Consider the following 16,081-nt stretch of genomic DNA (forward strand, 5'->3'; position numbering starts at 1 on the left):
CATGTGGCGTTCCATCCAATAGATTAAGTTTGGGCTCGAACTTGACAGATCTCTGAAATATGGCGTTACTTGTGTCTTCCTCTCGCCAACATCTTCAGACTCTCCCCGAGACCGCCTTCACAGCCCTATGGAGGTGCCAAGTCCATCGAACAAGTTACTCTTTCTCTCTCTTTCTCTGACTCTTTATTTCTCTCTTTCTCTTTCTCTCTCTCCTTTATCCGGCTGTTGGGTTCCAGAGACCATCAAACGAAAATGTTGGTAAAATAAAATCTTGTATAGTCATCATGGTAACGTCTGCAACAAGTAATGTTTTTTTTTTCTTCTTAAAAAACAGTGGGGCTCAAACCCATGACCACAAAAGTCAGCAGCCACGATTTTATGATGACTAGACCAAACTGGAGCGGTCTATTTTTAATTAAATTCCTTGTTTCTGCTAGCATAGTATCATGGCTTTTTTTTTTTTTTAAGATGTATTGCAGTGACGTCGTTCACGAAAGTTATCTTGTCAAAGCCCCACCACACTCTCAAAATAACACTTTCCAATAAAATTGGTCGAATAATTTTTGAGTGTTACGAAGACGCCGAATCTTTACTAACACAGCTATATTTAATTGAAAAGTAGAAATACTTGAGTTTATATTATATATATATGACTGGTTTTAAAATATGTTTTATGGTTGATTGAATCAGCCAGTCACAATACGTGCCCAGCAAAACCGAATAATTAAAATGGCGAACACATGGGATGGAGAATGGTCGTATTAAAGTAATTCTTTTGTGAAAATATATTAATTTTATGTCTATAAATTCTAAATATTTACGAAAGTTAACATAACTGCAAAGAGAATTTAATATATAATTTGCAGATGATTTAAAAGTTAAAAAAATAATAAAATAAGAACTCTGTCGAATTTTCAATCTAGCACTTTGATATACTTTGATAAGATTAATATTTAAAGGTTTAAGCTAGCTCATTCCTATACTAAACTTTGATCGTGTAACAGGACCTATAACTTATTTGCAGTTCTCTGACTAACTTTATTTAATGAAGAAATTGCAAGCTAAAATTTGTTGTCGAATATAGTTGAAAACGCGACAGTTTTATAGTGTGACAGGGTCTTCACGCAAATCCTAATTAAACCACGTTGATTTTAAAGACACATTCTTGTGTTGACACCCTAGTACATGCATATTTGTGGGCGTAAGATGAACAGAAGGGTGGCATGCATCATTGAAGTTTTATATAGGCCTATGCCACGTGGTGCATGGCTAGTAAGTTGGTGTTAACCTCTGGGTTTGTATCAGAATGGTTACCTAGGTGTTATCACATAGATTTTAAACTGATATGCCTTGCATTTGAGCTTGTTTGTTGATTATATAGGGATGCAGGTAAGTCAGTGGATTGCGATATTGAACCCAGAGGATAGCTTAAGGAAAGTCAGTGACGAAAAAAAAAAATCTTTGTGGCGATTCGAGTCCTCTACCAGAAAATTATTTTTGGTATAATATTTGGTTAAAACAGGTTAGATGCTTAAATTTTAGGATACTTTCTGTAATATGGAAACCAATGAGGAAGTTCAAATTATTGTTAATTACAATGACTGTGTATTCTAGTAGAGTTTGTTTTCGGCATGCATCTGGTATTTTTTTTTGTGAATGGAAAAAATAATTCATCTTAATGTGCAGGTATTTGTAAATTACTACATATACAGGAAAACAACTGTATCACAACAAAAAAAAATTGTTCGTTGTTATACTGGGTTCTGATTCTTACCCGGGCATTTATGCTTTGTGTTGTCTCAGGACCTCCAATATTTATTTGTAAACCATTCTCTGAATAGCTTTACAATATTATCTGCGCACATTAATAAGCATAATACAAAATAAAGACAATTAATTGAAAAATCGATTATATTTTCCATAGTTTAAAAAATTATTCTTGAATAAAACATCAATTAAAAAGCAAAATTATGCGCCAATTTTCGTAATAAATACTCAATTTTATCTCTAAAAAAAGGTATTCATTATATGAAAAAATAACAATAGCCATGTGTTTTACATGCTTACAATTTCTTTCTTGTATTACAAAACTATTTCTTGTCAAATAGTTTCTAAATTAATCTTTTTGGAAAAGTACATAAAATTTTATTCTGTGTACAGTTTTATTATTATTAGATTTTCAAAATAAAGATGTTGCTGATAAACAGATTTGAAGTATAGCAAAGAGTTTTGTTTGCCAAATCTTTGAAGAAAATCTATCATATTTTGTGCGAAATATCCCCGCTGGCCGTATGGTGGTGGTCATAAAAAAATATTCCTTGGCCATATCTGCAGTATACGAGGAATTTTACCCCGTGAGGTTGGCAGCACTTTAGCTTATCTCGCTCGACCACCGGAAAGAAACTTTTATCGTGAGAGGACCAAAGCTTTTATCGAAGTATGACGACCGCTATTGACTGTACGATGTCAGCATAAAACTGAACTTCTTTCTTGCGACATCTTAAGACTGCCATAATTGCAGGAGAGCAACAAATCTCGTGGCCAGTAAAAAAAAAAACTTCACGAGCCGTATGTACTTTGCTTGACAGTTGGTTCAAACAAAAAAGTGCATTCACACCGAGCAACAGAGAATTGCTGGCCAGGAAAGTTTGATATCTCGCGTGAAACAAACAGACTGACTGTTATTGTATGAATGAGATGGTTTCACGACAAACGAACTAAGGCTACGCAAGTATTTTTCGAGCCGGTTATGATTCTTGTGTTAACCTTCACTTAGTCTGAATGCATGAACAAAAAGTTGGAAGTCTTAGTGGTTTGGAAAACATTGTGATCTTAAAACTGTCAGTTTCCTAACCCTACCTGAGTGACATTGTTTTGTATGTATTTTTTTTTTTAATTATGTGAGTCAACTTCTAAAGCAGATGCATTTGGCTGTCCACTCTCGTCTTTCATCCACAAAGGCAATTTTTTTCTCAATTTTAAAATTGACAACATATTGTTTGCTAAATGGGTTGTTTCCAAGCAGAGTCAGTAACTATGTAGTTTAAATTTTATTTTTTATTCGTTTTATGCCATCATATGAGGGCGTGAATTTACAAGATTGATTTCCGTCAACGAATTCCGTTTGGTTATCGGTATTTGTTTCATGCAACAGAAATAATAATATCAGCATAAATTATACACAACTTTTTTTAATTATCTATTTCATGTATTTCTGAGCGAGAAAAGTAGACAGATTATGTGAAGATAATTAGGAATAATAAAAATGAGTGCAAAAATAGGAACACGTTGAGAGTTTAATCTAACTGGTTTAAGATAAAATACTTAAAACAATAATATTTTAAAAATTAGACATATAATGATAAGCAGTAGTCACCATATATAGCTATATATTTAGTTTTATTATTTATATATTACTGTTAAAATTTTACTTTAATGAGATCATTTTCATTTATTAAACGGTTCTTAATTCACTGACCGTTTTACTGAATTAAAATAAAATAATGATTTTGGTAAGAATATTAACAATGCCCTCTGGTACTATGATAAATATTTACAGACCAGTGATATTTTAATTCTTTATAGCACACTACTTTTCACTCATAGAAACGAAAGTACATTTTTGACACAGGCATCTAACTGATTTCAAATTCCAATGATAGTGCCGATATAATTTGGGGCAAATGATGAAAAAATTCCTTACACTAGCAAATGGTCGATCTCTACTTGGATTCCATACTAGGTATGCATTTTCTGACAAATGATCACGTGATCGAAGATACATATAAAAAAAAATCTAAATATCTCCATTGACATTATAAACTAAACTTTATTAAACAGGACAATCTTTCAAGTAGTATGTACTTTTAGAAGGTTTAGGAACGCATTATTCAGTAGCTTACTTAACTCCCATGTTCATTTATCTATGGTATCAGTGATGTGTGTAACTGAATCTGTGTGAATATGTGTAAATTATTATTATAAAATTAGCGACTATATTCAGGATGGTTTAAGTTTTGGGTTAGTTCTACATAATTTTCTATCACAACACAAGGGTTACTGTAGTTAAAATTATAGTATTAGGTAAATTATAAATTATTTCATAATTATAGTCTGTAATAATGTCAATTTTTAAATTTTCTGTTTTAATATCTTTTAGGCTACGTTAAATCACTTTCAGGATCTGATATTTTTTAAATGTTATTATTTTTTCTTACTAGTTTATTGTTACTTAGTTTGTATTGTATTTTAAAGTTTGTTTTCACCATCTTGGTCATTGTTTTTGACGTGACAACGTCTAATAAATCGATGAACCCCGGCTGCACGCACGAAAAAGTGTCCCGTAACGCACATTGTCCCACTACGCTGTGTCCCGTTACGCTCACTGTACTCTTGCGCCCCATCTATCTCTCTTCGACTCGATTGGAACAACCATCGATTTGACTTTTTCGAGGCACATTAAACTTGAAACACTCCCATTCGTTTCCTACTTTTCCTATCATCGTCCTATCCTTAACAGAATAACACAGATTGGAAGAAGTTAAAAAGCAAACATGTTTAAAAGTTATAGTTAAAATAACCTCTTCGTTAAAGTAATAAACATATTTGAATTAATTAGTGCAAATAAAAGTAAATTTATCAATTAAATTGTAGATTTCATTTCACTACTTCTTTGTATCCATACAAAATAGTGATAATTCAATAAGAATGATTAAACTTTATTCATAAAAGTATGTAATCATTTAATCAACGTTTTGTTATGACGTTGTCACGTTAAACTATCGTCCGTAAGCCGACTTTACAGCCAACCAATTTTTATGTAGTTTAACTTGGTTATGTAAGTTTGGTTTTGTTCTTAAAGCACTAACGCGGTAAGGTGTAAGACAAACGGAACGTGGCTGATTGCCCTCAGCGGACGTGCACCAGCAGATCATGCTGGACTTCAAGGACGGCTTCAACCTGGAGGAGAGCGACAAGTGCAAGTACGACTACCTGGAGGTGCGCGACGGAGCGCACGGCTTCGCCAAGGAGCTGGGCCGCTTCTGCGGCCGCAACTACCCGCACCTCATCCAGTCGTCCACCAACTACCTGTGGCTGCGCTTCCACTCGGACGAGAACATCGAGGACCGGGGGTTCACCGCCTTCTACACGCTCGTGCCCAGACCCACCTCAGGTAGGCGCCGCCGCGTCATCTCACGCTCACGCCCAGACCCACCTCAGGTAGGCGCCGCCGCGTCACCTCTCGCTCGCGCTCGTGCCCAGACCCACCTAAGGTAGGCGCCGCCGCGTCATCTCACGCTCACGCCCAGACCCACCTCAGGTAGGCGCCGCCGCGTCATCTCACGCTCGTGCTCGTGCCCAGACCCACCTCAGGTAGGCGCCGCCGCGTCATCTCACGCTCACGCCCAGACCCACCTCAGGTAGGCGCCGCCGCGTCACCTCTCGCTCGCGCTCGTGCCCAGACCCACCTAAGGTAGGCGCCGCCGCGTCATCTCACGCTCACGCCCAGACCCACCTCAGGTAGGCGCCGCCGCGTCATCTCACGCTCGTGCTCGTGCCCAGACCCACCTCAGGTAGGCGCCGCCGCGTCATCTCACGCTCGCGCCCAGACCCACCTCAGGTAGGCGCCGCCGCGTCATCTCACGCTCGCGCCCAGACCCACCTCAGGTAGGCGCCGCCGCGTCACCTCTCGCTCGCGCTCGTGCCCAGACCCACCTAAGGTAGGCGCCGCCGCGTCATCTCACGCTCGCGCCCAGACCCACCTCAGGTAGGCGCCGCCGCGTCATCTCACGCTCGCGCCCAGACCCACCTCAGGTAGGCGCCGCCGCGTCATCTCACGCTCGCGCCCAGACCCACCTCAGGTAGGCGCCGCCGCGTCATCTCACGCTCGCGCTCGTGCCCAGACCCACCTCAGGTAGGCGCCGCCGCGTCATCTCACGCTCGCGCCCAGACCCACCTCAGGTAGGCGCCGCCGCGTCATCTCACGCTCGCGCCCAGACCCACCTCAGGTAGGCGCCGCCGCGTCACCTCTCGCTCGCGCTCGTGCCCAGACCCACCTAAGGTAGGCGCCGCCGCGTCATCTCACGCTCGCGCCCAGACCCACCTCAGGTAGGCGCCGCCGCGTCATCTCACGCTCGCGCCCAGACCCACCTCAGGTAGGCGCCGCCGCGTCATCTCACGCTCGCGCCCAGACCCACCTCAGGTAGGCGCCGCCGCGTCATCTCACGCTCGCGCCCAGACCCACCTCAGGTAGGCGCCGCCGCGTCATCTCACGCTCGCGCCCAGACCCACCTCAGGTAGGCGCCGCCGCGTCATCTCACGCTCGCGCTCGTGCCCAGACCCACCTCAGGTAGGCGCCGCCGCGTCATCTCACGCTCACGCCCAGACCCACCTCAGGTAGGCGCCGCCGCGTCATCTCACGCTCACGCTCGTGCCCAGACCCACCTCAGGTAGGCGCCGCCGCGTCATCTCACGCTCACGCCCAGACCCACCTCAGGTAGGCGCCGCCGCGTCATCTCACGCTCGCGCTCGTGCCCAGACCCACCTCAGGTAGGCGCCGCCGCGTCATCTCACGCTCGTGCCCAGACCCACCTCAGGTAGGCGCCGCCGCGTCATCTCACGCTCGCGCTCGTGCCCAGACCCACCTCAGGTAGGCGCCGCCGCGTCATCTCACGCTCACGCCCAGACCCACCTCAGGTAGGCGCCGCCGCGTCATCTCACGCTCGCGCCCAGACCCACCTCAGGTAGGCGCCGCCGCGTCATCTCACGCTCGTGCCCAGACCCACCTCAGGTAGGCGCCGCCGCGTCATCTCACGCTCGCGCTCGTGCCCAGACCCACCTCAGGTAGGCGCCGCCGCGTCATCTCACGCTCACGCCCAGACCCACCTCAGGTAGGCGCCGCCGCGTCATCTCACGCTCGCGCTCGTGCCCAGACCCACCTCAGGTAGGCGCCGCCGCGTCATCTCACGCTCGCGCCCAGACCCACCTCAGGTAGGCGCCGCCGCGTCATCTCACGCTCGTGCCCAGACCCACCTCAGGTAGGCGCCGCCGCGTCATCTCACGCTCGCGCTCGTGCCCAGACCCACCTCAGGTAGGCGCCGCCGCGTCATCTCACGCTCACGCCCAGACCCACCTCAGGTAGGCGCCGCCGCGTCATCTCACGCTCGTGCCCAGACCCACCTCAGGTAGGCGCCGCCGCGTCATCTCACGCTCGCGCTCGTGCCCAGACCCACCTCAGGTAGGCGCCGCCGCGTCATCTCACGCTCGTGCCCAGACCCACCTCAGGTAGGCGCCGCCGCGTCATCTCACGCTCGCGCTCGTGCCCAGACCCACCTCAGGTAGGCGCCGCCGCGTCATCTCACGCTCGCGCTCGTGCCCAGACCCACCTCAGGTAGGCGCCGCCGCGTCATCTCACGCTCACGCCCAGACCCACCTCAGGTAGGCGCCGCCGCGTCATCTCACGCTCGCGCTCGTGCCCAGACCCACCTCAGGTAGGCGCCGCCGCGTCATCTCACGCTCACGCCCAGACCCACCTCAGGTAGGCGCCGCCGCGTCATCTCACGCTCGCGCTCGTGCCCAGACCCACCTCAGGTAGGCGCCGCCGCGTCATCTCACGCTCGCGCTCGTGCCCAGACCCACCTCAGGTAGGCGCCGCCGCGTCACCTCTCGCTCACGCTCGCGCCCAGACCCACCTAAGGTAGGCGCCGCCGCGTCATCTCACGCTCGCGCCCAGACCCACCTCAGGTAGGCGCCGCCGCGTCATCTCACGCTCGCGCCCAGACCCACCTCAGGTAGGCGCCGCCGCGTCATCTCACGCTCGTGCCCAGACCCACCTCAGGTAGGCGCCGCCGTGTCATCTCACGCTCGCGCTCATGCCCAGACTCACCTCAGGTAGGCGCCGCCGCGTCACCTCTCGCTCACGCTCGCGCCCAGACCCACCTAAGGTAGGCGCCGCCGCGTCATCTCACGCTCGCGCCCAGACCCACCTCAGGTAGGCGCCGCCGCGTCATCTCACGCTCGCGCCCAGACCCACCTCAGGTAGGCGCCGCCGCGTCATCTCACGCTCGTGCCCAGACCCACCTCAGGTAGGCGCCGCCGCGTCATCTCACGCTCGCGCTCATGCCCAGACTCACCTCAGGTAGGCGCCGCCGCGTCACCTCTCGCTCGCGCTCGTGCCCAGACCCACCTCAGGTAGGCGCCGCCGCGTCACCTCTCGCTCGCGCCCAGACCCACCTCAGGTAGGCGCCGCCGCGTCATCTCACGCTCGTGCCCAGACCCACCTCAGGTAGGCGCCGCCGCGTCATCTCACGCTCGCGCTCATGCCCAGACTCACCTCAGGTAGGCGCCGCCGCGTCACCTCTCGCTCGCGCTCGTGCCCAGACCCACCTCAGGTAGGCGCCGCCGCGTCACCTCTCGCTCGCGCCCAGACCCACCTCAGGTAGGCGCCGCCGCGTCATCTCACGCTCGTGCCCAGACCCACCTCAGGTAGGCGCCGCCGCGTCACCTCTCGCTCACGCTCGCGCCCAGACCCACCTAAGGTAGGCGCCGCCGCGTCATCTCACGCTCGTGCCCAGACCCACCTCAGGTAGGCGCCGCCGCGTCACCTCTCGCTCGCGCTCGTGCCCAGACCCACCTCAGGTAGGCGCCGCCGCGTCATCTCACGCTCGCGCTCGCGCCCAGACCCACCTAAGGTAGGCGCCGCCGCGTCATCTCACGCTCGCGCCCAGACCCACCTCAGGTAGGCGCCGCCGCGTCATCTCACGCTCGCGCCCAGACCCAACTCAGGTAGGCGCCGCCGCGTCATCTCACGCTCGCGCTCATGCCCAGACTCACCTCAGGTAGGCGCCGCCGCGTCACCTCTCGCTCACGCTCGCGCCCAGACCCACCTAAGGTAGGCGCCGCCGCGTCATCTCACGCTCGCGCCCAGACCCACCTCAGGTAGGCGCCGCCGCGTCATCTCACGCTCGCGCCCAGACTCACCTCAGGTAGGCGCCGCCGCGTCACCTCTCGCTCACGCTCGCGCCCAGACCCACCTAAGGTAGGCGCCGCCGCGTCATCTCACGCTCGCGCCCAGACCCACCTCAGGTAGGCGCCGCCGCGTCATCTCACGCTCGCGCCCAGACCCACCTCAGGTAGGCGCCGCCGCGTCATCTCACGCTCGCGCTCATGCCCAGACTCACCTCAGGTAGGCGCCGCCGCGTCACCTCTCGCTCACGCTCGCGCCCAGACCCACCTAAGGTAGGCGCCGCCGCGTCATCTCACGCTCGCGCCCAGACCCACCTCAGATAGTCGCCACCGAATCATCTCAAGCTCGCGACAATTCACGCTCACGCTCGTGCCCAGACCCACCTCAGGTAGGCGCCGCCGCGTCATCTCACGCTCGCGCTCATGCCCAGACTCACCTCAGGTAGGCGCCGCCGCGTCATCTCACGCTCGCGCTCATGCCCAGACCCACCTCAGGTAGGCGCCGCCGCGTCACCTCTCGCTCACGCTCGCGCCCAGACCCACCTCAGGTAGGCGCCGCCGCGTCATCTCACGCTCGCGCTCATGCCCAGACTCACCTCAGGTAGGCGCCGCCGCGTCACCTCTCGCTCACGCTCGCGCCCAGACCCACCTAAGGTAGGCGCCGCCGCGTCATCTCACGCTCGCGCCCAGACCCACCTCAGGTAGGCGCCGCCGCGTCATCTCACGCTCGCGCCCAGACTCACCTCAGGTAGGCGCCGCCGCGTCACCTCTCGCTCACGCTCGCGCCCAGACCCACCTAAGGTAGGCGCCGCCGCGTCATCTCACGCTCGCGCCCAGACCCACCTCAGGTAGGCGCCGCCGCGTCATCTCACGCTCGCGCTCATGCCCAGACTCACCTCAGGTAGGCGCCGCCGCGTCACCTCTCGCTCACGCTCGCGCCCAGACCCACCTCAGGTAGGCGCCGCCGCGTCATCTCACGCTCGCGCTCATGCCCAGACTCACCTCAGGTAGGCGCCGCCGCGTCACCTCTCGCTCACGCTCGTGCCCAGACCCACCTCAGGTAGGCGCCGCCGCGTCATCTCACGCTCACGCCCAGACCCACCTCAGATAGTCGCCACCGAATCATCTCAAGCTCGCGACAATTCACGCTCACGCTCGTGCCCAGACCCACTTCAGGTAGGCGCCGCCGCGTCATCTCACGCTCGCGCTCATGCCTAGACTCACCTCAGGTAGGCGCCGCCGCGTCACCTCTCGCTCGCGCTCGCGCCCAGACCCACCTAAGGTAGGCGCCGCCGCGTCATCTCACGCTCGCGCCCAGACCCACCTAAGGTAGGCGCCGCCGCGTCATCTCACGCTCGCGCCCAGACCCACCTCAGGTAGGCGCCGCCGCGTCATCTCACGCTCACGCCCAGACCCACCTCAGATAGTCGTCACCGAATCATCTCAAGCTCGCGACAATTCACGCTCACGCTCGTGCCCAGACCCACTTCAGGTAGGCGCCGCCGCGTCATCTCACGCTCGCGCTCATGCCCAGACTCACCTCAGGTAGGCGCCGCCGCGTCACCTCTCGCTCGCGCTCGCGCCCAGACCCACCTAAGGTAGGCGCCGCCGCGTCATCTCACGCTCGCGCCCAGACCCACCTCAGGTAGGCGCCGCCGCGTCATCTCACGCTCACGCCCAGACCCACCTCAGGTAGGCGCCGCCGCGTCATCTCACGCTCACGCCCAGACCCACCTAAGGTAGGCGCCGCCGCGTCATCTCACGCTCGCGCCCAGACCCACCTCAGGTAGGCGCCGCCGCGTCATCTCACGCTCACGCCCAGACCCACCTCAGGTAGGCGCCGCCGCGTCATCTCACGCTCACGCCCAGACCCACCTAAGGTAGGCGCCGCCGCGTCATCTCACGCTCGCGCCCAGACCCACCTCAGGTAGGCGCCGCCGCGTCATCTCACGCTCACGCCCAGACCCACCTCAGGTAGGCGCCGCCGCGTCATCTCACGCTCGCGCCCAGACCCACCTAAGGTAGGCGCCGCCGCGTCATCTCACGCTCGCGCCCAGACCCACCTAAGGTAGGCGCCGCCGCGTCATCTCACGCTCGCGCCCAGACCCACCTCAGGTAGGCGCCGCCGCGTCATCTCACGCTCACGCCCAGACCCACCTCAGATAGTCGCCACCGAATCATCTCAAGCTCGCGACAATTCACGCTCACGCTCGTGCGCAGACCCACTTCAGGTAGGCGCCGCCGCGTCATCTCACGCTCGCGCCCAGACCCACCTCAGGTAGGCGCCGCCGCGTCATCTCACGCTCACGCCCAGACCCACCTCAGATAGTCGCCACCGAATCATCTCAAGCTCGCGACAATTCACGCTCACGCTCGTGCCCAGACCCACTTCAGGTAGGCGCCGCCGCGTCATCTCACGCTCGCGCTCATGCCCAGACTCACCTCAGGTAGGCGCCGCCGCGTCACCTCTCGCTCGCGCTCGCGCCCAGACCCACCTAAGGTAGGCGCCGCCGCGTCATCTCACGCTCGCGCCCAGACCCACCTCAGGTAGGCGCCGCCGCGTCATCTCACGCTCACGCCCAGACCCACCTCAGATAGTCGCCACCGAATCATCTCAAGCTCGCGACAATTCACGCTCACGCTCGTGCCCAGACCCACTTCAGGTAGGCGCCGCCGCATCATCTCACGCTCGCGACAATTCACGCTCACGCTTGTGCTGCTGTCACGCCTGTTAACCCTGGATTCCTCGTGTGCATGAGCATCAGAGTCGAACACTTTACCTTCTGCTGATTACTGATGGCACTTCGCATGTACCACCAACCCTTGTCCTTCTAATGATTCCTGATGATCGTTAATACGTGTCTCACCATCGCCACTAACCCTGGACAATAAACCGATTCCTGGTGTGAATGGACGTCAGAGTCCAACCATACACCCTCTGCTGATTTCTGACGACTCTTCACATGTACCACCAACCCTTATCCTTCTAAGGATTCTCGATTATGGTCCATGTGTATCTCGCCCTCGATCTTCTTCTGATTTATAATGCGTATGTACAGCAGATTCCGTCAACTTTATATCTTATAACGATTGATAGTACTGACTGCTGATTAAATTTTGCACGCATCTAGCAAAAAAATCACTATCCCTAGACCATGTGAAAAAGTCTGATGATGCTATTTTTGAGCCCAAAAAAATTCCTCTGATATGTAACACCGTATACAATATTTTGCTGGTGGCACTCGGATTGTACCTTTACCTTCTACTGATTATCAATTTGTACCTGCCATGGACCATAGACCCTGTACCTTGTACCGATCGCATATGACACTTTGCAAGTATCCAGAGATCCTAGCAAAGTATCCAAGTATTGCAAGTATTACAAGTATCCGAGTATCCGAGTATCCAAGTATCCTACCAAAGACCGGAAAATTTTTTCATCGACACTTAGACCTCCGTGCTTTGCGATCATCCACTTGCGTGGACAGTCCAGCAACCCTCGGATCCAAGTGTCATTTAGTACAAAAGTCTTTGGCTCCAAAATTCTTTGGTTCCAAAGACTTTTGTACCAAATGACACTTGAATCCGAAGTCTTTTGGAGCCGATGACTTTTGAAGCAGAATATGTTTGGAGCAAAATATTTTTTTGGGAACAAATTTTATTTTGGGCCGAAGAATTTTGGAGGCAATGATATTTGGCGCCAATGATCTTCACCAAAGGGTCCGGGTACTCCGCCCGTGGCCGAGGCTGCGGTGGTGGTTATGGTCGTCGTCTCTGGAGCCGAGTGAGCAGTGATGACCTATGACCTTGCCGCAGACGTGCCGCCGCTGGACCTGTGCCACGCGGAGCTGGACGGCGACGAGGGCGTCATCAACGAGACCAGCGTGGACGAGGAGCGCGTGCAGGTGTGCCGGGAGAACTACGTGCCGCTCGACTGCATGTGGGTCATCCGCGCCAAGCCGGGCTGGAAGGTGAGAGCTCCCCCTCCGTCCGCTGTCCTCGGGTGTTGGCCTAAAAGAATCTGCAAGTGCACGCGGGCAACCGAGGATTGTCCCCCGTGTAACCTGAGGAACCTGCCTGGCGTCGGCCGGGCAGGTTGGAAGGGGTGATGCTTTCAAGCAACGCGGGTCCTTGTGATAGGCAACAAGCTTTGCGCCGAAGCTTCGATCTGGCCTGTTCCAACACGTCTTTATCAGCTGTTCCCTGATTCTACCTTTGAGGGTGCAGATGTACAGGGAGGGAGGAGGTGCGGAAAGCCGGACATCATCCGGAAAACATGTCCTCGGTGTTGCTTGTGCGACTGGCTGATGTGCCACAGCGGTCCGCCTCCTCGTGTGCGCGCTACTAACTGCTTCGCCTCTAACGAAAATTAAATATTTTTAAAAATTATATTTTTTTAAATCAACACGTGAAACAAAATAAAAAATATGGTGACAACTAAGATAACCAGAATAAATATAAACCAAAGACGCCATCAACCACAAAAAAACAAAAAAACAAAGGCGACTTTCGAAAGAAACTTTTTAAGCCCAATTGAAATAAATATATATATTTTTTTTAAATTAAGGTGGGGAGGCAAAAAAAAATAACTGATGGGATTTGTTTCCACTCTCCCGCCTGTTAATTTTGCGGTTTATAAATTTAATACATCCAAACAAAATAAAACTTAAATTAAAAACGTATTCACACTCTCAAGTTCACTTACTTGTGTTTTTACATTTAATTTTGTGTTACAAAAATTGGTTTTATGATAAATAAACTGTTTTGATTTAAATGCGCATGAAAAATCTTTACATAATGGCTAGAGACCTGCAAAATTCGTGGTTTCGATGGCCATCAGGATAGACTGCACATACCCCTGTACACTCGGGCAAATAACGCAAGTTAATTGACTGCCGACTTGTAAGTCGTCTCAGCTGGTTTGTCTGTGATTCGATCCTTCTTTGGTTGAGGGTTTATAACTGGTTGAGATTCGTCCAGATGAACAGTAAGCCAATAGCAAAATTATCTAAGAGGTATATGTGTTTGAATTCTAGCCTATCACCGAATGAATCCGCGAATTTTGCAGGTCTCTAATAATGGCATATGAAACATAACGTCTTTTTATTATTAATGCTACTTCCAGAAAATTGGTGGTCTAGCAATCAGTGTACGTGACTACTAAATGTTAGGTCGATGGTTTGTGTTCAACGTTAAGCTTAGGTATTTTTGGATTAAATTAGTTTAGAAGTCTTTACTCAGTAATCTCTCAGAATTAAGTGGCGAAGAAGTTGAAGTACTAAAAAAAATAAACTGCAAAATTACCAGTGACCAAAAACCTCTGAAATTATGCTAATTATGAAGCAAAATAGACGTCGTTTTCACACTTGTAAAAATAAAAATTGAAATCCACAGTTTTTTATAAGTATAATTTTATGGCTCAACGTAAAACTTACAAGGGACATGTTATGAAGTGAATGTTCATGGATTAGTGTATTTACTGTCGCGTTTGTAGTCACCCAGAGTAGTTCTCACAGAGGCAATAAAAAAAGTGAACCTAATTAACATCATTAGATTTTTAAAAAGTACAAAATCTTGGGAACATATGACTTTCTTAGTCCCGTGTGGTGACTGCTAGCTGGAATTATACGAGTATCTCGAGTAGTAAAAAATGATGAAAATTAAGTATGATAAAAATTTACGTAATGCTAATTTATCACGTCAAGGAAAGTTGTGTATGTTCCTGTCGTACGACAGGTATTCTGATTATTGCTTTGTCAAATGTGTAGCCACCGTTTTAAAACCTAAACGTAGCGTTTTAGTCAAGTGCAACTCAAATTCATTCATTAAAGTTTGTTTCATTTGACATGTTGCAAAATTTTATGTAAAATAAAACCTCAAACCATCCGTTGTTACGTCAGCAGCTTCGATGATCGTTTCCCCTTTATTTCCGAAAAATACTCTTGCCGATATGCTATCAAATTTTCTTCGGATGGAGTTCAAGCGGTTATTTAATTAAAATAAACGAAATTTCGAGCAATAAAAAGGGGATGGAAAAATTCGCGGTTCTCGGGCAAATGCCACCTGCTCATTGGCTTCTGACTTCCAAGACCTGTCAACTGAGGTGCCTGCTATTCTATGTTTCTTTGGTAGAAGGTTTGTCATTGGCTGAGAGCCCTTCAGATAAAAATGTGAGCTAATCACAGGAGCAGAACGATGCCTTTTGGACTCTAGCACAACGCGAAATGGACACGTGATATTTTTTTTTTTTTTTTGGGTCTCTCAGCAACGAAGGTTTGGTGCCAGCAACTTTCAGGTTATCTCGCGAATGTAGGCAGGTACTGTGCGCCAACGGGGTTCTCTGCCCCGTCCGCAATGCAGAGTCTCGTAGCGCAGTGCTGAGGAGCGGGTGGACGGACCGTACATGTGGTATAACGCGTGCTTCGATGGCGTTTTCGAGAAGGCTCGCTCCTTTCCCCTCACCGGAATTTTGGGCGAGAGAGAGAGAGGGGGGGGGGGAAGTAAGGCAACTTACTTAAGACTTTTCGAAGCTACCCCCACCACCCCCATGGCTTCACGCCCGGGTGAAACCTTCGCGATCTTGTTTGCCATCCCGTTCGCACTCGCGCTTGATCGGCTGGGCTCCCCTCCTTCACGGATTCCCTCCCACCCCTTCCTCGGAACCTACCATACCCTCTCCTCCTCCTTTCCGGATAGACCCTCCCCCTCAATCGCCCTTCCCCCTCCCCTCACACCGTGTTCTTCGCGAGTGGGTGTGCTCCTTAATGGACCGTGAACACAGCGCGCGATTCGGCAAGATGGTGGAGGGGGGGGGGATTGCATGGGGCAGGAGGGGGGAAGTACAGACTGCTTCCTCCGGTCTGGCGCGCCCCTACCGTCGGAAGTTCGAACTAGTTTCCCGAGCTCCCGGAAGTGGAAGTTTCGGGTCCCCTTCACTCTTTACTGTCCCAATGCTCACCACTTTTTTTTTCCTCTAAAACCCCTTCCCTTCCATTTCCTCTTTTTTTTTTTTCCTCTGCCCAAAACACTTGCACACTGAGTTCACCATTTCTCTTTTTCTTCCCAAAAAAAATCGATCATGATGCTGTAAAATTAAAAAAAAAATAACATAAACACA

General features: G+C 51.2%; 1 protein-coding gene across 1 annotated transcript in view; it reads left to right on the forward strand.

The window, feature by feature from the left end:
• Positions 1-16,081, forward strand: part of LOC134539720 (membrane frizzled-related protein) — a 529,102-nt gene that overhangs the window by 379,843 nt on the left and 133,178 nt on the right. The window contains exons 4-5 of the mRNA XM_063381959.1: positions 4,913-5,173; positions 12,781-12,935. Of these exons, the coding sequence (XP_063238029.1) occupies positions 4,913-5,173; positions 12,781-12,935 (416 nt within the window). The remainder of the gene's footprint in view (positions 1-4,912; positions 5,174-12,780; positions 12,936-16,081) is intronic.

Source organism: Bacillus rossius, chromosome 15 (assembly GCF_032445375.1).
Source record: "Bacillus rossius redtenbacheri isolate Brsri chromosome 15, Brsri_v3, whole genome shotgun sequence".
Taxonomy (NCBI): Eukaryota; Metazoa; Arthropoda; class Insecta; order Phasmatodea; family Bacillidae; genus Bacillus; species Bacillus rossius.